This window comes from Nerophis lumbriciformis, linkage group LG14 (genome assembly GCF_033978685.3).
Source record: "Nerophis lumbriciformis linkage group LG14, RoL_Nlum_v2.1, whole genome shotgun sequence".
NCBI classification, from domain to species: Eukaryota; Metazoa; Chordata; class Actinopteri; order Syngnathiformes; family Syngnathidae; genus Nerophis; species Nerophis lumbriciformis.
Genome location: NC_084561.2, coordinates 43,789,238 through 43,811,986, shown reverse-complemented (window position 1 = coordinate 43,811,986; position 22,749 = coordinate 43,789,238). Strand labels below are relative to the sequence as shown.

Below are 22,749 nucleotides of genomic sequence, written 5' to 3'. Positions count from 1 at the left end.
ATCTCCAGGGGTGACGAGGCTGCCTACAGAGAGGAGGTCCTGAAGCTGACGGCCTGGTCTTCGGAGAACAACCTCTCTCTCAACACCAGCAAGACCAGAGAGATCATCGTCGACTTCAGGAGGAGCAGCACCGACCCTGCCCCCCTCTACATCAACGGCGAGCGTGTAGAGAGGGTCCACACCTTCAGGTACCTTGGAGTCCACATCTCTAATGACTTCTCCTGGACAGTCAACACCACATCAATCATCAAGAAGGCTCAGCAGCGGCTACACTTCCTTAGAGTCCTCGGGAAGTACAACCTGAAGCCTGACCTACTGCTGACCTTCTACCGCTCGTCCATCGAGAGCCTGCTGACCTACTGTATTACGGTATGGTACGGCAGCTGCACTGCAGCAGACAGGGAGAGGCTGCAAAGAGTGGTCAAGACGGCTCAGAAGATCATCGGCCGCCCTCTCCCCTCTCTGACGGACATCTACACCTCCCGCTGCCTCAACAGAGCCAGTGCCATCATCAAAGACAGCACCCACCCCGGCTCTGACCTGTTCCACCTGCTGCCCTCTGGGAAGCGCTACAGGTGCATTAAAACCAAAACAAACAGGCTAAAGAACAGCTTCTTCCCCAGGGCCATAACCATCCTGAACGGACTGCCCCATTGTCCCTCATAACTGCCTTCTCTTCGGTGCAATAACCCATTCCACCAACCACCCTGTTTTTGTTTTGTTTTTTCATGTATATATTCATTTCACACCATATTCATTGCACTTCTACATTTTTTAAATTTTTATATATTTGCACATTGTTTTTCTAGCATGCACACATCGCACTGTATGGAATGGCCTCAATCTCGTTACCTTGCGTAATGACAATAAAGCTGATTCTGATTCTGATTCTTCTATAACAAAGAATGAAGTCCTTGGCGCTACCAAATTGTACTTTATTTACCAAAGTGACACTAAATGTCATAAAAAGGCATATCTTGTGCTGTATTTCGAAGCAGAGCTTCCCTACAAAGTCAAAAACGTTATTGTCCACAGTGTTGGGGCCTTATAGTCACGTGACATCAGTGACCTCATCCAGCAGATTCCTCGTTTGGCCCAGCGGACGTGGAATTGTTTTTCAAAGGAATGCTTTCCTCCACGTTGCCACCGTTGCCTGAAACAAATCAAGTCCAAAGCTGTGATTGATGTGATGACGGTTCAGACTACATTTTTACTGCAGTTCTTAAAAACCACAGTCAAACCCGTCGGACTGGCTGAATGTGTCAACATATGACTGTGGATGTGGACACACTCCAAACCGACACTAGCTATTACTTGCACATTTTCTTGTGACATACTGCTTAAGGATAATGAGGATGAGGGAAACTACTAAGGCTGAAACGACGCGTCGACGTAGTCGACGTCATCGGTTACGTAAATACGTCGACGCCGTTTTTGTGCGTCGGCGCGTCGCATATTTACGTCACACTACTGTCATGGCGGAGCGCAAAGCAGACGATGCGAGCGAGGGGAAAAAAGCACGCCAAAAGTCGTCAAAAGTGTCGGAGTATTTCAATAAACGGCCTAATAATGTTGTTGTATGCACACTGTGTCGAGCGGAAATGGCCTATCATAGCAGCACAACGGCTATGAACGAACATTTGAAAAGAAAACCCCCGACAGCGTTCTTGCCATCACCATCAACTAGTCAATCGTCCGCGTGCGTATACGTTGTCATTATTACACAAAAACATGAATGTGTCATTTGTATCTGCGTTGTAAATTCATAAACTAAAGCACCGTTTGCTCTGAGAGGCGCGTTTGGGGTGCCTGTTCAGTGTTTACAAAGACGCGCTCCTCTTTAACGCTGTGGAGAGGCGGCGGCGGCGAGCGAGCGGCGAGGCGGGGCGCGCCGGGAGCGACGCCGCAAGAGACAGGGGACGACGAACGAGCGAGGAAGAGGAGCTGAAAAGCGAGGAAAGAAAGAGAAAAGAGTTGGAAGAGAAAAGACTGTGTAAAATTAAAAGATTGTAAACCTGGCAAAGCCGTCTGGCGTTCAGTCTGTCGGTCCTGAAAGAACCCCACGGCACAAGACGTGTCACAAACGCTAACGTTAATTAGTTGTACAAATACCTTTTACAACATTAATAGTTACATATACTATGTACAAACCAACAATTAACTTTCACTTTAATCATACTATCATTGTTGTGTTATTAAGCAAAATAAGCAATACTTTTACTTTTGTTGAAATGTTTACACTGTACACTTTTTTGTATTGGATGTTTAGCTTTATTTTTGCACATTTTAGCAAATAAGCAATACTTTTACTTTTGTTGAAATGTTTACACTTGTTACAGAATATTTCCGTTTTGCACTTTTTTGTATTGGATGTTTATCTTTATTTTTGCACATTTTAAAGCAAAATAAGCAATACTTTTACTTTTTAAATGCTTATACTATTCCAGAATATTAAGATTTGCACTGGATGTTTACTTTTATATTTGCACATTAAAAAGCAAATAAGCTACTTTTAATTTTGTTAAATGTTAAAAGTTTTAAATGTTTACATTGTTACAGAATATTTTGTCATGTTGTTGTCAATGTTGACTGAGTGGCCATACTTTTTTTTTTGTAAATAAAAGCCATGCCTTTTGAAAAAACTGGCCTACATTTATTTTTTCCTCTTCATTTTAAATAAAAAAAATAATCGGTAAAAGGAAAAATAATCTATAGATTAATCGAAAAAATAATCTATAGATTAACCGATTAATCGAAAAAATAATCTATAGATTAATCGATAGAAAAATAATCGTTAGCTGCAGCCCTAGAAACTACCAACACAAAAACAGACTTATATTTCACAGAAATGTCCCTTTTGTGCAGCACGTTTTACGTACACATTATACAGAACCCAAAAGCAGTGAAGTTGTCACGTTGTGTTAATGGTAAATAAAAAGAGAATACTGTTGGAATAATTGTTTGTAAGTTATCACAAAAGAAACGTTGTATTATGAATGCTGTCTTTCGAGGCCTAACAAGAGGAAGAAGGCTCGTGAAACGCCACTGTGATTTCAACACGGACAGATGGCAGGATCTGCTCAGCTTCCAGAGGAACTCTCTTTGAAATGTTAAACGAACTCTCTTTGAAGTATTTCACAAACTCTCTTCCAACTGTTTGGTGACCGAGGTCAACGCTATTTACGACCCGCTGCCCTCTTGAAGTCCCTGTGGTCAGGAGACGGGAGGGGTTATCCATTGTCCTCCAACACCTGCCCCAGCTGGATCCAGGAAGAGCCCAAGCCCGAGAAATCCTCTTCTTGGACTTCAAAGCGACCGAAAACAATGACTGTTTTACATACTCCCCATTCCTGCTGTGCGTTCTTCTTGGTCATCGCCGCTGCCGCCGTCACCCCCCGCCCCCTGACCACGCCACCACAAATAGATGCCTGTCCTGTGGGAAACACTGCATGGCCTTTCCTTTTAACAACACTCAGTAAACGTTTGGGAGCCGAGGAGACACATTTTTGAAGCTTTTCAGGTAGAATTCTTTCCCATTCTTGCTTGATGTACAGCAGCTTAAGTTGTTCAACAGTCCGGGGGTCCCTTTGTGCTATTTTAACCTTCATATTGCACCAAACATTTTCAATGGGAGACAGGTCTGGACTACAGGCAGTCCAGTCTAGTACCCGCACTCTTTTACTACGAAGCCACGCTGTTGCAACACGTGGCTTGGCATTGTCTTGCTGAAATAAGCAGGGGCGTCCATGATAACGTTGCTTGGATGGCAACATATGTTGCTCCAAAACCTGTATGTACCTTTCAGCATTAATGGTGCCTTCACAGATGTGTAAGTTACCCATGTCTTGGGCACTAATACACCCCCATACCATCACACATGCTGCCTTTTACACTTTGTGCCGAGAACAATCCGGATGGTTCTTTTCCTCTTTGGTCCGGAGGACACGACGTCCACAGTTTCCAAAAACAAATTGAAGTGTGGACTCGTCAGACCACAGAACACTTTTCCACTTTGTATCAGTCCATCTTGAATGAGCTCGGGTCCAGCGAAGCCGGCGGCGTTTCTGGGTGTTGTTGATAAATGGCTTTTGCTTTGCATAGTAGAGTTTTAACTTGAACTTACAGATGTAGCGACCAACTGTGGTTACTGACAGTGGTTTTCTGAAGTGTTCCACACTGATGTCACTTTTTGATGCAGTACCGCCTGAGGGTACTGCAATTTCCCAACTCATATGGAAACGGGGTTTGTAATACTAAATGCAAGTAATTATTTCGATTTTGACAGGAAAAAATGCGTATCTTCTAAATGTTATTGTGTGAACGCTCCAAACATTAACACATATAGTTTTCTACACCAAAATGCATCTATTTATTAAAAATGTCTTCTTCTCCAGATTTTTCACCCGATTTAAACCGTTCCAACTTCAAACTGTTCAGACTATACGGTAATCGCGGGCTTTCCCTTGACAAATTCCAAAAATTCTCAGATTTCCCAGAATTCCAGGTTTTATGGGACATTTTCTGGGACAAGAATTGGGCATTTTTCAAACTTCCACCATTTCCACATTTTTCAACCGATTCAAACCATTCCACCTTCAACACATTCCGCTCATCCTGAACATTCTCTATTATTTTTCCAAGTGAAAAAAAATTCCAGGAATTCCCCTTTTTTGACACTTTTTTACTCCTTCCACATTTTTCACCGTCCAAACATTCCTCTTAATCAGGACAAAAAAACTAAGTTGTTTTTCGAACTGGAAAAATTCCCGGTTTTTCCAAAATTCCAGGAATTCCTTAATATAATTTCACAATTAAAAATGCTACTACTTCAACATTTCTCGACCGATTTGAAAAATTCCAACACCAACCATTTCAACTCGTTCAGACCATTCAAGTTTTTTTTTTTACCATTTTCAAGAAAATTCCCGCATTTCCCGAAATTTCCCAATTTTTGGGTAATTCCCAATTAAATCAATAGGACAAAGTCCCACAACAAAGTTCCACAACGCCCACATTTTACATCTGATTCAAACTGTTCCAACTTCAAACTGTTCAGCCTATTCGGGAATCGCGGGATTTCCCTTGACAAATTCCAAAAATTCCCAGATTTCCTGGGACATTTTCCCCATTTAAAAAGAATTGGGCATTTTTCAAACTTTCCACCATTTCCACATTTTTCAACCGATTAGAACCATTCCACATTCAACATATTCCACTCATCCTGGACATTCAAACTATTATTTTTCCAAGTTAAAAAAAATTCCAGGAATTCCCCTTTTTTCAAACCCTTTTTTGACACTTTTTTTACTCCTTCCACATTTTTCACCGTCCAAACATTCCTCTTAATCAGGACAAGAAAACAAAGTTGTTTTTCGAACTGGAAAAATTCCCGGTTTTTCCAAAATTCCAGGAATTCCTTAATATAATTTCACAATTAAAAATGCTACTACTTCAACATTTCTCGACCGATTTGAAAAATCCCAACACCAACTATTTCAACTCGTTCAGACCATTCAGGTTGTTTTTTTTTACCATTTGCAAGAAAATCCTCACATTTCCCAAAATTTCCCAATTTTTGGGTAATTCCCAATTAAATCAATGGGACAAAGTCCCACAACAAAGTTCCACAACGCCCACATTTTACATCTGATTCAAACTGTTCCAACTTCAAACTGTTCAGCCTATTCGGGAATCGCGGGATTTCCCTTGACAAATTCCAAAAATTCCCAGATTTCCTGGGACATTTTCCCCATTTAAAAAGAATTGGGCATTTTTCAAACTTTCCACCATTTCCACATTTTTCAACCGATTCAAACCATTCCACCTTCAACACATTCCGCTCATCCTGAACATTCTCTATTATTTTTCCAAGTTAAAAAAATTCCAGGAATTCCCCTTTTTTCAAACCCTTTTTTGACACTTTTTTACTCCTTCCACATTTTTCACTGTCCAAACATTCCTCTTAATCAAGACAAAAAAACGAAGTTGTTTTTCGAACTGGAAAAATTCCCGGTTTTTCCAAAATCCCAGGAATTCTTTAATATAATTTCACAATTAAAAATGCTACTACTTCAACATTTCTCGACCGATTTGAAAAATTCCAACACCAACCATTTCAACTCGTTCAGACCATTCAATTTTTTTTTTTAGCATTTTCAAGAAAATTCCCGCATTTCCCGAAATTTCCCAATTTTTGGGTAATTCCCAATTAAATCAATAGGACAAAGTCCCACAACAAAGTTCCACAACGCCCACATTTTACATCTGATTCAAACTGTTCAGCCTATTCGGGAATCGCGGGATTTCCCTTGACAAATTCCAAAAATTCCCAGATTTCCTGGGACATTTTCCCCATTTAAAAGGAATTGGGCATTTTTCAAACTTTCCACCATTTCCACATTTTTCAACCGATTCAAACCATTCCACCTTCAACATATTCCACTCATCCTGGACATTCAAAGTATTATTTTTCCAAGTTCAAAAAAATTCCAGGAATTCCCGTTTTTTCAAACACTTTTTGGACACTTTGTTACTCCTTCCACATTTTTCACCGTCCAAACATTCCTCTTAATCAGGACAAAAAAACAAAGTTGTTTTTCGAACTGGAAAAATGCCCGTTTTTTCCAAAATTCCAGGAATTCCTTAATATAATTTCACAATTAAAAATGCTACTACTTCAACATTTCTCGACCGATTTGAAAAATTCCAACACCAACCATTTCAACTCGTTCAGACCATTCAAGTTTTTTTTTTACCATTTTCAAGAAAATTCCCGCATTTCCCGAAATTTCCCAATTTTTGGGTAATTCCCAATTAAATCAATAGGACAAAGTCCCACAACAAAGTTCCACAACGCCCACATTTTACATCTGATTCAAACTGTTCCAACTTCAAACTGTTCAGCCTATTCGGGAATCGCGGGATTTCCCTTGACAAATTCCAAAAATTCCCAGATTTCCTGGGACATTTTCCCCATTTAAAAAGAATTGGGCATTTTTCAAACTTTCCACCATTTCCACATTTTTCAACCGATTAGAACCATTCCACCTTCAACATATTCCACTCATCCTGGACATTCAAACTATTATTTTTCCAAGTGAAAAAAAATTCCAGGAATTCCCCTTTTTTCAAACACTTTTTTGACACTTTTTTTACTCCTTCCACATTTTTCACCGTCCAAACATTCCTCTTAATCAGGACACAAAACAAAGTTGTTTTTCGAACTGGAAAAATTCCCGGTTTTCCCGAAATTCCAGGAGTTCCTTAATATCATTTCTCAATTAAAAATGCTACTACTTCAACATTTCTCGACCGATTTGAAAAATTCCAGCACCAACCATTTCAACTCATTGTAGACCATGGGTGTCAAACTCTGGCCCGCCGTGTAATTTCACTTGGCCCTTGAGGCGATATCAAATTAACACTAGAGCTGGCCCGCCGATTATATACAACGGCGGTGCCGCGGTAACACCGCATTCACCGCTAATTCTCATACTTGCTAACCCTCCTGGGAGACTCTCTAATTTCAGTGCCCCTCCCAAAAATTGTCAGGTCCGCTTTTCACCCAGTCCAGTGAATGCTGGCCCAGTCACATAATATGTGCGGCTTCAGCAAGTGAATGCATGCATACTTGATCAACAGGTTACACTGAGGGTGTTCGTATAGATAACTTTACCACTGTTAGAAATATACGCCACACTGTGAACCCACACCAAACAAGAATGACAAACACATTTTGGGAGAACATCTGCACCGTAACACAACATAAACACAACAGAACAAATACCCGGAATCCCATGCAGCCCTAACTCTTTCGGGCTGCAATATACACCCCTGCTACCAACCCCCCCCCCCCCCCCCCCCCCCCTCAAAGGACAGTTGGAAGTGTAAATTCCCCTTGTTATTTTATTTTCAAATTTATTAGCCTGTAGAAAAAGTTAATTTACCTCAGAAGGCTGCAAATAGAAAAGAGGCATTCAATTTGTATTTAAATTATATTTGATATGCCATTGATATTTTTGAATTATTAGGGCCCGCATGGCCCATTGTAGAAGGACTCTAAAACTTGCTGGTAGACGGCTGCGTTGACCCTGGATCTCAGGAAACAGAGTGGACCGACACCAGCAGATGACATGGCACCCCAAACCATCACCCAACCATGCACATTTTGCATTTCCTTTGGAAATCGAGGTCCCAGAGTCTGGAGGAAGACAGGAGAGGCACAGGATCCACGTTGCCTGAAGTCTAGTGTAAAGTTTCCACCATCAGTGATGGTTTGGGGTGCCATGTCATCTGCTGGTGTCGGTCCACTCTGTTTCCTGAGATTCAGGGTCAACGCAGCCGTCTACCAGCAAGTTTTAGAGCACTTCATGCTTCCTGCTGCTGACCTGCTCTATGGAGATGGAGATTTCAAGTTCCAACAGGACTTGGCGCCTGCACACAGCGCAAAATCTACCCGTGCCTGGTTTACGGACCATGGTATTTCTGTTCTAAATTGGCCCGCCAACTCCCCTGACCTTAGCCCCATAGAAAATCTGTGGGGTATTGTGAAAAGGAAGATGCAGAATGCCAGACCCAAAAACGCAGAAGAGTTGAAGGCCACTATCAGAGCAACCTGGGCTCTCATAACACCTGAGCAGTGCCAGAAACTCATCGACTCCATGCCACGCCGCATTAACGCAGTAATTGAGGCAAAAGGAGCTCCAACCAAGTATTGAGTATTGTACATGCTCATATTTTTCATTTTCATACTTTTCAGTTGGCCAACATTTCTAAAAATCCCTTTTTTGTATTAGCCTTAAGTAATATTCTAATTTTGTGACACACGGAATTTTGGATTTTCATTTGTTGCCACTTCAAATCATCAAAATTAAATGAAATAAACATTTGAATGCATCAGTCTGTGTGCAATGAATAAATATAATGTACAAGTTACACATTTTGAATGCAATTACTGAAATAAATCAAGTTTTTCAAAATATTCTAATTTACTGGCTTTTACCTGTGTGTGTATATTTGATTTTTGAGTAATTACAGGTTAAAAACACCAGTTTACAAACAAACGACCTGTTTCTTTACTTCCACATTATTCCAAATCCTTGAAATATTATCTATCCTGTTTCACTCAGGATTGAATACAAACTCTTCCTACTAACTCACCAGTGCCTAACCTCCTCCAACCTCCGAGGACAAAGCTCCGCACGATGGGAGACCAGGCTTTCGGCTCCGCCGCTCCCAGTCTGTGGAACGCTCTCCCTGACCACCTGAGGCCACCACAGACTGTGGATGCTTTTAAGAAAGGCTTAAAAACCCCTCTTTAAAAAAAAGCCTTCTGTTAGATTTTTGTGTGCTCGTTCTAGCTTTTAGGCTGTTCTAGTTTTTATTTTATTTTACTATTTATCTTACTCGGTGAGGGCAGCTATTTGTTGTTCTAGCTTTGTTTTTGTTTTTTTTCACTTTGAGATTGTTTGTTCAATGTAAAGTGCTTTTACAAATAAAATCCATTATTATTATTATAGACTTGAGGCTGGAATTGATGCTGTGTGTGTGTGTGTGTGTGTGTGTGTGTGTGTGTGTGTGTGTGTGTGTGTGTGTGTGTGTGTGTGTGTGTGTGTGTGTGTGTGTGTGTGTGTGTGTGTGTGTGTGTGTGTGTGTGTGTGTGTGTGTGTGTGTGTGTGTGTTGTGTGTTACACGATGTGCAAGTGGTTGTTGAGTTGAAGTCATTGGGACTTGTAATGGCTAACCTCTCTGCGTGTTGCTTGAAGACGTGTTGTGTGCTCCTCCACTGGGCCTGAACCAACACAGGAAGGGTTGTAGAAGTGGGTTCCTGCTCCTGCTGGAAACATCTGGAAGGCAAGAAAAGGAGTTTGAACCACGAGTTTGAAACAAGTTGGTATCTAAACACGAGTTTGAAACAAATTGTCAGCTAATCACGAGTTGTCAGCTAATCACGAGTTTGAAACAAGTTGGCAGCTAATCCAGAGTTTGAAACAAATTGGCAGCTAATCCAGAGTTTGAAACAAATTGGCAGCTAATCCAGAGTTTGAAACAAGTTGTCAACTAATCACGAGTTGTCAGCTAATCACGAGTTTGAAACAAATTGGCGGCTAATCACGAGTTTGAAACAAATTGGCAGCTAATCCAGAGTTTGAAACAAGTTGGTATCTAATCACGAGTTTGAAAAAAGTTGGCAGATAATCACGAGTTTATAACAAGTTGGCAGCTAATCACGAGTTTGAATCAAATTGGCAGCTAGTCCTGAGTTTAAAACAAGTTGGCAGCTAATCCAGAGTTTAAAACAAGTTAGCAGCTAATCACGAGCTTGAAACAAATTGGCAGCTAATCCAGAGTTTGAAACAAATTGGCAGCTAATCCAGAGTTTGAAACAAATTGGCAGCTAATCACGAGTTTGAAACAAATTGGCGGCTAATCACGAGTTTGAAACAAATTGGCAGCTAATCCAGAGTTTGAAACAAATTGGTATCTAATCACGAGTTTGAAACAAGTTGGCATCTAATCACGAGTTTAAAACAAGTTGGCAGCTAATCACGAGTTTGAAACAAATTGGCAGCTAATCCCGAGTTTAAAACAAGTTGGCAGCTAATCCAGAGTTTGAAACAAGTTGGCAGCTAATCACAAGCTTGAAACAAGTTAGCAGCTAATCACGAGTTTGAAACAAATTAGCAGCTAATCACGAGCTTGAAACAAATTGGCAGCTAATCCAGAGTTTGAAACAAATTGGCAGCTAATCCAGAGTTTGAAACAAGTTGTAAGCTAATCACGAGTTTAAAACAAATTGGCAGATAATCACGAGATTGAAACAAGTTGGCAGATAATCACGAGATTGAACAAGTTGGCAGCTAATCACGAGTTTGAAACAAGTTGGCAGCTAATCCAGAGTTTGAAACAAATCGGCAGCTAATCCAGAGTTTGAAACAAATCGGCAGCTAATCCAGAGTTTCAAACAAATTGGCAGCTAATCCAGAGTTTGAAACAAGTTGTCAGCTAATCACGAGTTTGAAACAAGTTAGCAGCTAATCACGAGTTTGAAACAAGTTGGTAGCTAATCACGAGTTTGAAACAAATTGGCAGCTAATCCAGAGTTTGAAACAAGTTGGTATCTAATCACGAGTTTGAAACAAGTTGGCATCTAATCACGAGTTTAAAACAAGTTGGCAGCTAATCACGAGTTTGAAACAAATTGGCAGCTAATCCCGAATTTAAAACAAGTTGGCAGCTAATCCAGAGTTTGAAACAAGTTGGCAGCTAATCACGATCTTGAAACAAGTTAGCAGCTAATCACGACCTTGAAACAAACTGGCAGCTAATCCAGAGTTTGAAACAAATTGGCAGCTAATCCAGAGTTTGAAACAAGTTGTCAGCTAATCACGAGTTTAAAACAAATTGGCAGATAATCACGAGATTGAAACAAGTTGGCAGATAATCACGAGATTGAACAAGTTGGCAGCTAATCACGAGTTTGAAACAAGTTGGCAGCTAATCCAGAGTTTGAAACAAATCGGCAGCTAATCCAGAGTTTGAAACAAGTCGGCAGCTAATCCAGAGTTTGAAACAAATCGGCAGCTAATCCAGAGTTTGAAACAAATTGGCAGCTAATCCAGAGTTTGAAACAAATTGTCAACTAATCACAAATTGTCAGATAATCACGAGTTTGAAACAAGTTAGCAGCTTATCCAGAGTTTGAAACAAGTTGGCAGCTAATCCAGAGTTTGAAACAAATTGTCAACTAATCACAAATTGTCAGATAATCACGAGTTTGAAACAAGTTGGCAGCTAATCCAGAGTTTGAAACAAGTTGGCAGCTAATCCAGAGTTTGAAACAAATTGGCAGCTAATCCCGAGTTTGAAACAAATTGGCGGCTAATCCAGAGTTTGAAACAAATTGGCAGCTAATCCAGAGTTTGAAACAAGTTGTCAAATAATCACAAATTGTCAGCTAATCACGAGTTTGAAACAAGTTGGCAGCTAATCACGAGTTTGAAACAAATTGGCAGCTAATCCAGAGTTTGAAACAAGTTGGCATCTAATCACGGGTTTAAAACAAGTTGGCAGCTAATCACGAGTTTGAAACAAGTTGGCAGCTAATCCAGAGTTTGAAACAAATTGGCAGCTAATCCCGAGTTTAAAACAAGTTGGCAGCTAATCCAGAGTTTGAAACAAGTTGGCAGCTAATCATGAGCTTGAAACAAGTTAGCAGCTAATCACGAGCTTGAAACAAATTGGCAGCTAATCCAGAGTTTGAAACAAATTGGCAGCTAATCCAGAGTTTGAAACAAGTTGTCAGCTAATCACGAGTTTAAAACAAATTGGCAGATAATCACGAGATTGAAACAAGTTGGCAGATAATCACGAGATTGAACAAGTTGGCAGCTAATCACAAGTTTGAAACAAGTTGGCAGCTAATCCAGAGTTTGAAACAAGTCGGCAGCTAATCCAGAGTTTGAAACAAATCGGCAGCTAATCCAGAGTTTCAAACAAATTGGCAGCTAATCACGAGTTTCAAACAAGTTGGCAGCTTCTTCTTTCGTCTGAGACAGCTAGGCGATTTCGCTCAGCCGCTGCATCCAACTCACTGTGTCAGGGCTCAGATTATCGAGGTCCAGGTCATTGGGTGGGGGAAAAGGTGGGGCACTCGTGGATGATGTGGTGGCCGGTCTGTTCCTCGGCTCTGCATGGGCAGGCTGCTGATGGGCGCAGACCCCAGTGGTGCATGTTGGCGTTGAATCGGCCAACGCCCGTCCGTATCCGGTTTAGTGTTGACCAGTTCTTACGAGGAAGGTCAGCGCCCGGTGTTAGGTTTGTATTTGGGTTGACTGAGAGTTGAGGGGGTCGGGGGGTCTCCTCCCAGCTGGTTCTCCATGCTTCAAGTGTGTTGAATTTGGGTCCACCAAGAGTTGCTGGGTGGCAGGAGGACGGGCGACCAACGTCTTGGGAGTCTGCTACAAGTTTGTGCAGGAGATGGGTTGGATCCTGCGAGGCCTTCCTTACAAGTCTCTGTGTGTGGTTTTCTCTGCGTAGGGCAGCTAGTGCAATGCCAGATAGTACCAGGAGGAACTCCATTGGGGTGGGTTTCAGGTAGTCGGTGACAATCCTCATGGTCTCGTTGAGGGTGATGTCGAGTTTCTTGGCATGTGCGCTGAGGCACCATGCAGGGGAGGCATATTCTGCCATGCTGTACACCAGGGCAAGGGTGCCGGTTCTTAAGGTGGAGGCACTTTCTCCCCAAGACGATTCTGCTAGTCGGTGTATGAGGTTATTCCTGGAGGAGACTTTGGCACGCAATGATTGAAAGTGTTGTTTGTACGTCAGCTGCCTATCCAGTTTCACTCCGAGGTATGTAGGACTTGGGTTGTGCGGCAGGGGTGACCCGTTGACGTTAACTGTGAGTTGGCGGCGGCGGGCCTCCTTGGTTTTGAGGTGGAAAGCTGTGGAGGTTGTTTTTGCAACACTCAGTTTAAGTCTCCATGTTTTCAGGTACCCTGCTATTTGTGACATGTCTGAGGTTAGGGTCTCCTCTACTGTTGACCAGTTTCAGTCTGAATTGAAGAGGCCGAGGTCATCCGCGTTTTGGGTCTGCCTTGATGTTGTGGGGGGGCAGATCGCTGATGTATAGGTTGAAGAGCAATGGGGCCAGTACTGATCCCTAAGGAACTCAATTTTTGAGGCGCCGTGGGCGGCTTGCCTGTCCATCGCTTGTCTTCAGTATGAAGTTGCGGTTGGAGAGGATAGTACATATGAACCGTATTAGATGGCGGTTTGGAACACTCCGGAGGAGTTTCAAGATAAGGCCCCGGTGCCAAACGGTGGCATAAGCCACGGTGAGGTCCACCAGAACAACGCCCGCTTTGTGACGTTTTTCGAAGCTGTCTTCGATGTCGTTCATCGGCTTTACCATCTGGTGGACGGTGCTGCATCCGCGGCGGAATCCTGCTTGTTGGTCGGGTAGTTGGGGGTCTATGGTGGGGTCCAGGCGGGCCAGTAGGAGTCGCTCCAGGACCTCGGATGGGATGCAGAGAAGTGAGATCGGGCGATAGTTCTTGGGGTGGTCTGTTGGTTTGTTGGGTTTGGGTAGGGCAATGATTGTTGCCCTTCGCCAGATCTTTGGTATTGCTAGCCTGTTGAGGCAGGAAGAATAAAACTCCTTGAGCCAGTTCTGACATTTTCGGCCACAGTGTAGCAAGAATTCTGGTGAGATGTTGTCTGGGCTTTCCCGCTTTACAGTTGTCCGATGGCAGTGGAAAGTGCTTCAGATGTGAAGGATGTCAACATGTGGCCGGCTGCTCCTGGGGCTTGCCAGAGCTTTGTGGTTTCTTGCTTGACGGAAGGAGTGTTGCCTTTTGCAGTGTCCGTGAATCGGCCATTTCCAAGAAGTTGTTCAGCAATTGAATTGGCTGATACAGGGCATTGTGCTGGTCTGGAGCTTCTGCCTGTGAGTTGGCAGCTAATCACAAGTTTGTAATAAGTTGGGAGCTAATCACGAGCTTGAAACAAGTTGGCAGCTAATCCAGAGTTTGAAACAAGTTGACAGCTACCGTATTTTCCGCACTATTAGCCGCACCTAAAAACCACAAATTTACTCAAAAGCTGACAGTGCGGCTTATAACCCGGTGCGCTTTATATATGGATTAATATTAAGATTCATTTTCATAAAGTTTAGGTCTCGCAACTACGGTAAACAGCCGCCATCTTTTTTCCCCGTAGAAGCGGAAGCGCTTCTTCTTCTACGGCAAGCAACCGCCAAGGTAAGCACCCGCCCCCATAGAAGAGGAAGCGCTTCTTCTTCTACTGTAAGCAACCACCCGCCCCCGTAGAAGAAGAAGAAGCGCGCGGATATTGCGTTTCATTTCCTTTGTGTGTTTACATCTGTAAAGACCACAAAATGGCTCCTACTAAGCGACAGGTTTCCGGTTCATGAAAAGACGCAATCTCTCCATCCGCACACGGACTACTATTTCACAGCAACTGCCTAAAGACTTTCAAGAAAAGCTGGCTACTTTCCGTGCATATTGTAAAAACAAGATAGCTGAAAAAAAGATCCGGCCAGAGAACATTATCAACATGGACGAGGTTCCACTGACTTTTGATATTCCTGTGAACCGCACTGTGGATACAACGGGAGCACGTACGGTGAATATTCGCACCACAGGGAATGAGAAGTCATCCTTCACTGTGGTTCTAGCTTGCCATGCTAATGGCCAGAAACTTCCACCCATGGTGATATTCAAAAGGAAGACCTTGCCAAAAGAGACCTTTCCAGCCGGCGTCATCATAAAAGCTAACTCGAAGGGATGGATGAAGAAAAGATGAGCGAGTGGTTAAGGGAAGTTTACGCGAAGAGGCCGGGTGGCTTTTTTCACGCAGCTCCGTCCATGTTGATATACGACTCCATGCGCGCCCACATCACGCTGGTTTTTAATATATTATTAAAGTTTGACTGACCTATCTGACTGTTTTTTTGACATTCCCTTTAGCGCAGTTAGATGCGGCTTATAACACGGGGCGGCTTATAGGTGGACGAAGTTTTGAAATATGCCGTTCATTGAAGGCGCGGCTTATAACCCAGGGCGCCTTATGGTGCGGAAAATACGGTAATCACGAGTTTGAAACAAGTTGGCAGCTACTCCAGAGTTTGAAACAAGTTGGCAGCTAATCACGAGTTTGAAACAGGTCGGCAGCTACTCCAGAGTTTGAAAAAAGTTGGCAGCTAATCCAGAGTTTGAAACAAGTTGGCAGCTAAGCACGAGTTTGAAACAAGTTGGCAGCTAACCACGAGTGCTTTCTTGTTTCATGAATGCTCCTTTTGTCAGGCAGCCAGGATAAAAATAATCTTTTGTCTTGTGAAGGTCATGCACTGACCTCCTTTCTTCTAATCACACACTAATTAGCAACTTCTTCTTCACTGCATGCCAGCAGCTCAACACTTCTCACCAAAGATCTGTGTGAAATGTGTCTTTCTCTTATATATTCCAAAGATCTTAACTTAAGTGTTTAGACAACCATTATAAAAGTTGTTTTTAAGATAATTTAGTAAAAACCAACATAATGTGTTTTGACAACTATTAAAAAGTTGTATCTAAGATAATTTAGTAAAAAAACACTTAAGTGTTTATAGAACTATTATATAAGTTGTATCTAAGATCATTTAGTAAAAAAGCACTTAAGTGTTTAGAGAACTATAATAAAAGTTGTTTTTAAGATAATTTAGTTAAAGCAACATAATGTGTTTGGACAACTATTATAAAAGTTGTATTTAAGATCATTTAGTTAAAAGCACTTAAGTGCTTATACAACTATTATAAAAGTTGTTTTTAAGATCATTTAGTTAAAAGCAAACCCGAGGACGAGCTCCTAAAATCAAATAAACTACTAATAAAATCCAATAAACTACTAATAAAATCTAATAAACTACTAAAACAATCAAACTACTAATAAAATCAAATAAAGTACTAATAAAAATCAAACAAACTACTAATAAAAGCAAATAAACTACTAATAAAATAAAACTACAAAAAGAAACTACAAATAAAATCAAACTACAGGTAAAATCAAACATGCTACTAATAAAATCAGATAAACTACAAAAAATCCAATAAACTACTAATACAATCCAATAAACTACCAATAAAATCCAATAAACTACAAATGAAATCAAACAAACTACTAGTACAATCAAATAAACAACTAATAAAAATCAAACAAACTACTAATAAAAGCAAATAAACTACTAATAAAATAAAACTACAAAAAGAAACTACAAATAAAATCAAACTACAGGTAAAATCAAACATACTACTAATAAAATCAGATAAACTACAAAAAAATCCAATAAACTACTAATACAATCCAATAAACTACCAATAAAATCCAATAAACTACAAATGAAATCAAACAAACTACTAATACAATCAAATAAACAACTAATAATAACTACTGTAACTACTAATAAAATCCAATCAATTTTCTAATACAAACCAATAAACTACTAATACAATCAAATAAAGTACTAATAAAATCCAATAAACTACTCATAAAATCCAATACACTACTACTAAAATCCAATAAACTACTAATAAAATCAAACAAACTACTATTAAAAAATGTAAATACAATACTAATAAAATCAAACAAACTTATAATAAAATCGAATAATGCACTAATAAAATCGAATAAAGTACTAATAAAATACAATAAAGTACTACTTAAGTGTTCAGACAACTATTATAAACGTTGTTTTTAAGATCATTTAGTTTAAAGCAAACCCCAGGACGAGCTCCTAAAATCAAATAAACTACTAATAAAATCTAATAAACTACTAAAACACTCAAACTACTAATAAAAATCAAACAAACTACTAATAAAATCAAATAAAGTACTATTACAATCAAATAAACTATCGATACAAACTACTAATAAAAATCAAACTACTAATAAAAGCAAATAAACTACTAATAAAATAAAACTACAAAAAGAAACTAAAAATAAAAACAAACTACGAGTAAAATCAAACAAACTACTAATAAAATCAGATAAATTACAAAAAATCCAATAAACTACTAATACAATCCAATAAATTAAAAGTTGTTTATAAGATCATTTAGTTAAAAGCAAACCCGAGGACAAGCTCCTAAAATCAAATAAACTACTAATAAAATCTAACAAACTACTAAAACAATCAAACTACTAATAAAAATCAAACAAACTACTAATAAAATCAAATAAAGTACTAATACAATCAAATAAACTATCGATACAAACTACTAATAAAAATCAAACAAACCACTAATAAAAGCAAATAAACTACTAATAAAACAAAACTACAAAATTAAACTACAAATAAAATCAAACTACGAGTAAAATCAAACAAACTACTAATAAAATCAGATAAACTACAAAAAATCCAATAAACTACTAATACAATCCAATAAACTACCAATAAAATCCAATAAACTACTAATACAATCAAATAAACAACTAATAATAACTACTGTAACTACTAATAAAATCCAATCAATTTTCTAATACAAACCAATAAACTACTAATACAATCAAATAAAGTACTAATAAAATCCAATAAACTACTCATAAAATCCAATACACTACTACTAAAATCCAATAAACTACTAATAAAATCAAACAAACTACTATTAAAAAATGTAAATACAATACTAATAAAATCAAACAAACTTATAATAAAATCGAATAATGCACTAATAAAATCGAATAAAGTACTAATAAAATACAATGAAGTACTACTTAAGTGTTCAGACAACTATTATAAAAGTTGTTTATAAGATCATTTAGTTAAAAGCAAACCCGAGGACAAGCTCCTAAAATCAAATAAACTACTAATAAAATCTAACAAACTACTAAAACAATCAAACTATTAATAAAAATCAAACAAACTACTAATAAAATCAAATAAAGTACTAATACAATCAAATAAACTATCGATACAAACTACTAATAAAAGCAAATAAACTACTAATAAAATAAATCTACAAAAAGAAACTACAAATAAAATCAAACTACAGGTAAAATCAAACATACTACTAATAAAATCAGATAAACTACAAAAAATCCAATAAACTACTAATACAATCCAATAAACTACCAATAAAATCCAATAGACTACAAATGAAATCAAACAAACTACTAATACAATCAAATAAACAACTAATAATAACTACTGTAACTACTAATAAAATCCAATCAATTTTCTAATACAAACCAATAAACTACTAATACAATCAAATAAAGTACTAATAAAACCCAATAAACTACTCATAAAATCCAATAAACTACTACTAAAATCCAATAAACTACTAATAAAATCAAACAAACTACTATTAAAATCAAATACAATACTAATAAAATCAAACAAACTTATAATAAAATTGAATAATGCACTAATAAAATCGAATAAAGTACTAATAAAATACAATAAAGTACTACTTAAGTGTTCAGACAACTATTATAAAAGTTGTTTATAAGATCATTTAGTTAAAAGCAAACCCGAGGACAAGCTCCTAAAATCAAATAAACTACTAATAAAATCTAACAAACTACTAAAACAATCAAACTACTAATAAAAATCAAACAAACTACTAATAAAATCAAATAAAGTACTAATACAATCAAATAAACTATCGATACAAACTACTAATAAAAATCAAACAAACTACTAATAAAAGCAAATAAACTACTAATAAAATAAAACTACAAATAAAATCAAACTACGAGTAAAATCAAACAAACTACTAATAAAATCAGATAAACTACAAAAAATCCAATAAACTACTAATACAATCCAATAAACTACCAATAAAATCCAATAAACTACTAATACAATCAAATAAACAACTAATAATAACTACTGTAACTACTAATAAAATCCAATCAATTTTCTAATACAAACCAATAAACTACTAATACAATCAAATAAAGTACTAATAAAATCCAATAAACTACTCATAAAATCCAATACACTACTACTAAAATCCAATAAACTACTAATAAAATCAAACAAACTACTATTAAAAAATGTAAATACAATACTAATAAAATCAAACAAACTTATAATAAAATCGAATAATGCACTAATAAAACCGAATAAAGTACTAATAAAATACAATAAAGTACTACTAAAATCCAATAAACTACTAATAAAATCAAACAAACTACTATTAAAATCAAATACAATACTAATAAAATCAAACAAACGTATAATAAAATTGAATAAAGTGCTAATAAAATCGAATAAAGTACTAATAAAATCCAATAAAGTACTAATACAATCAAATAAACTTATAATAAAATCCAATAAAGTACTATTAAATCCAATAAAGAGCAACCCCGAGAATCAGCTCCTAGGAGCGGCCCTGCACATGTGGGGGGGGAGCAACCCCGAGGACGAGCTCCTAGGAGCGGCCCTGGCTCGCACCTGCTGCGGGAGAAGCGCGGACGACAGCGCAGAAGTGGCTCTTGATGAGGCGGAGGCTGCTGGGCGCGCTGGGGACGAAGGAGCCGGCCCAGATAGTCTCGGGTGCGTGTTTGCGGAACACGCTGCGGATGAGCAAGTCCAGGAGCTCCACACACTTTTGGGTCTCGGCGCTCGGCGCTGTGGTGCGCACTAATCCGATGAGAGCCGGCAATGCGCTCCCGGCTCGTTTGGTGCGTGCGCGGACATCCTTGAGGATCTCCTTCAAGTGCACCTGCTTCCGGTCACAGCTGATGAACGACTGCCGGAAGAGGAACATGATGGTCGGGAAGTCGATGGTCCTGCTCAGGCTGGAGCTGCTCGCCCGTCTCCGAGCCGTCTTTCCCCGCCTCTTAGCTCCCTCATCCCCGGGCTCGTCTTGCCGACCGTCGCTGCCGCTGTTAGCGGCGCAGAGGTGCCGTCCGTCGGCCTCGGCGAGGCACTTTCCTCCCTGGAACAACCCGCGGATGAACTCCTGCAGGACGTCCTCGTCCTTGTCGCCCGCTTCCGCCCGGCTCGGGATGACGTCACTCACCAGATAAATCCCATTCCTGCCGCCAATCAGAGCGAGCGTCTTCTCAAAGTCGCTTTCCGTCTCGGCTTCCGTCATGGCTGCCAGGATACTTCTTCCAAAGCGCCAAATAAAAGTCCCCAAGCGCCAAATAAAAGTCCCAAAGTGCCAAACAAAAGTCGCCAGGCCGACACGTTCACGGTTGTCAGTGGCAGGCACTGTGGGCGGGGCTAAGGCGCCGTGGGGGTTCGGGGTCCTTTTTAATTGGCCACTTCTCTTGGTAGGCGTGGCCAACATCACAGCATTTCAAGGGGGGGCGGCGACAAATCATAGAAGACTTTTAAAGAAATGCTCTTTATCTCTATCTATTGAATTACTTGTAATATTATTATTATTATTATTATTATTATTATTATGTTGAAAAAAAAAAAAAGTCTTCCTATGAGGAAGCAGTGCCTGGGGAGTCTGTGGTGGGTTCTCCTATTTCTGGGGCTGAGGTTGCCGAGGTAGTTAAAAAGCTCCTCGGTGGCAAGGCCCCGGGGGTAGATGAGATCCGCCCGGAGTTCCTTAAGGCTCTGGATGCTGTGGGGCTGTCTTGGTTGACAAGACTCTGCAGCATCACGTGGACATCGGGGGCGGTGCCACTGGATTGGCAGACCGGGGTGGTGGTTCCTCTCTTTAAGAAGGGGAACCGGAGGGTGTGTTCTAACTATCGTGGGATCACACTCCTCAGCCTTCCCGGTAAGGTCTATTCAGGTGTACTGGAGAGGAGGCTACGCCGGATAGTCCAACCTCGGATTCAGGAGGAACAGTGTGGTTTTCGTCCTGGTCGTGGAACTGTGGACCAGCTCTATACTCTCCGCAGGGTCCTTGAGGGTGCATGGGAGTTTGCCCAACCAGTCTACATGTGTTTTGTGGACTTGGAGAAGGCATTCGACCGTGTCCCTCGGGAAGTCCTGTGGGGAGTGCTCAGAGAGTACGGGGTATCGGACTGTCTGATTGTGGCAGTCCGCTCCCTGTATTATCAGTGCCAGAGCTTGGTCCGCATGGCCGGTAGTAAGTCGGACACGTTTCCAGTGAGGGTTGGACTCCGCCAAGGCTGCCCTTTGTCACCCATTCTGTTCATAACCTTTATGGACAGAATTTCTAGGCGCAGTCAAGGCGTTGAGGGGATCTGGTTTGGTGGCTGCAGGATTAGGTCTCTGCTTTTTGCAGATGATGTGGTCCTGATGGCTTCATCTGGCCAGGATCTTCAGCTCTCACTGGATCGGTTCACAGCTGAGTGTGAAGCGACTGGGATGAGAATCAGCACCTCCAAGTCCGAGTCCATGGTTCTCGCCCGGAAAAGGGTGGAGTGCCATCTCCGGGTTGGGGAGGAGATCTTGCCCCAAGTGGAGGAGTTCAAGTACCTCGGAGTCTTGTTCACGAGTGAGGGAAGAGTGGATGGTGAGATCGACAGGCGGATCGGTGCGGCGTCTTCAGTAATGCGGACGCTGTATCGATCCGTTGTGGTGAAGAAGGAGCTGAGCCGGAAGGCAAAGCTCTCAATTTACCGGTCGATCTACGTTCCCATCCTCACCTATGGTCATGAGCTTTGGGTTATGACCGAAAGGACAAGATCACGGGTACAAGCAGCCGAAATGAGTTTCCTCCGCCGGGTGGCGGGGCTCTCCCTTAGAGATAGGGTGAGAAGCTCTGCCATCCGGGAGGAGCTCAAAGTAAAGCCGCTGCTCCTCCACATGGAGAGGAGCCAGATGAGGTGGTTCGGGCATCTGGTCAGGATGCCACCCGAACGCCTCCCTAGGGAGGTGTTTAGGGCACCTCCGACCGGTAGGAGGCCGCGGGGAAGACCCAGGACACGTTGGGAAGACTATGTCTCCCGGCTGGCCTGGGAACGCCTCGGGGTCCCACAGGAAGAGCTGGACGAAGTGGCTGGGGAGAGGGAAGTCTGGGCTTCCCTGCTTAGGCTGCTGCCCCCGCGACCCGACCTCGGATAAGCGGAAGAAGATGGATGGATGGATGGATGTTGAAAAAAGTACTTTTGTACATCTGTTGGGGCAGGGGTCCCCAACCTTTTTTTTTTCCATGTATGCATTATTTTTCACGGACCTGCTTTCCACGAGTGGGAGAAAAAAAACAGTAAAAAAAAAAAAAGAGAATGAAAAATCCACTCACCATAATGCTGGAGTAGTGGGCGTGTTTCTTTGCGAACAAATGGTCCCCAACACGTTGATGGCATGTA

The 22,749-nt window shown here is 40.6% G+C and overlaps 1 protein-coding gene across 1 annotated transcript; it reads right to left on the bottom strand.

Moving 5' to 3' along the window:
- Positions 1-667: 667 nt before the first annotated feature.
- LOC133616741 (uncharacterized protein C2orf72) lies at positions 668-20,722 on the bottom strand. The gene is made up of 3 exons (XM_061976324.2): positions 19,961-20,722; positions 9,744-9,845; positions 668-1,153 (listed from the first exon to the last, which is right to left on the bottom strand). The coding sequence occupies exons 1-3, from the start codon at positions 20,604-20,606 to the stop codon at positions 1,071-1,073; spliced, it is 831 nt and encodes a 276-aa protein (XP_061832308.1). The 5' UTR covers positions 20,607-20,722; the 3' UTR covers positions 668-1,070.
- Between the last annotated feature and the right edge of the window lie 2,027 nt (positions 20,723-22,749).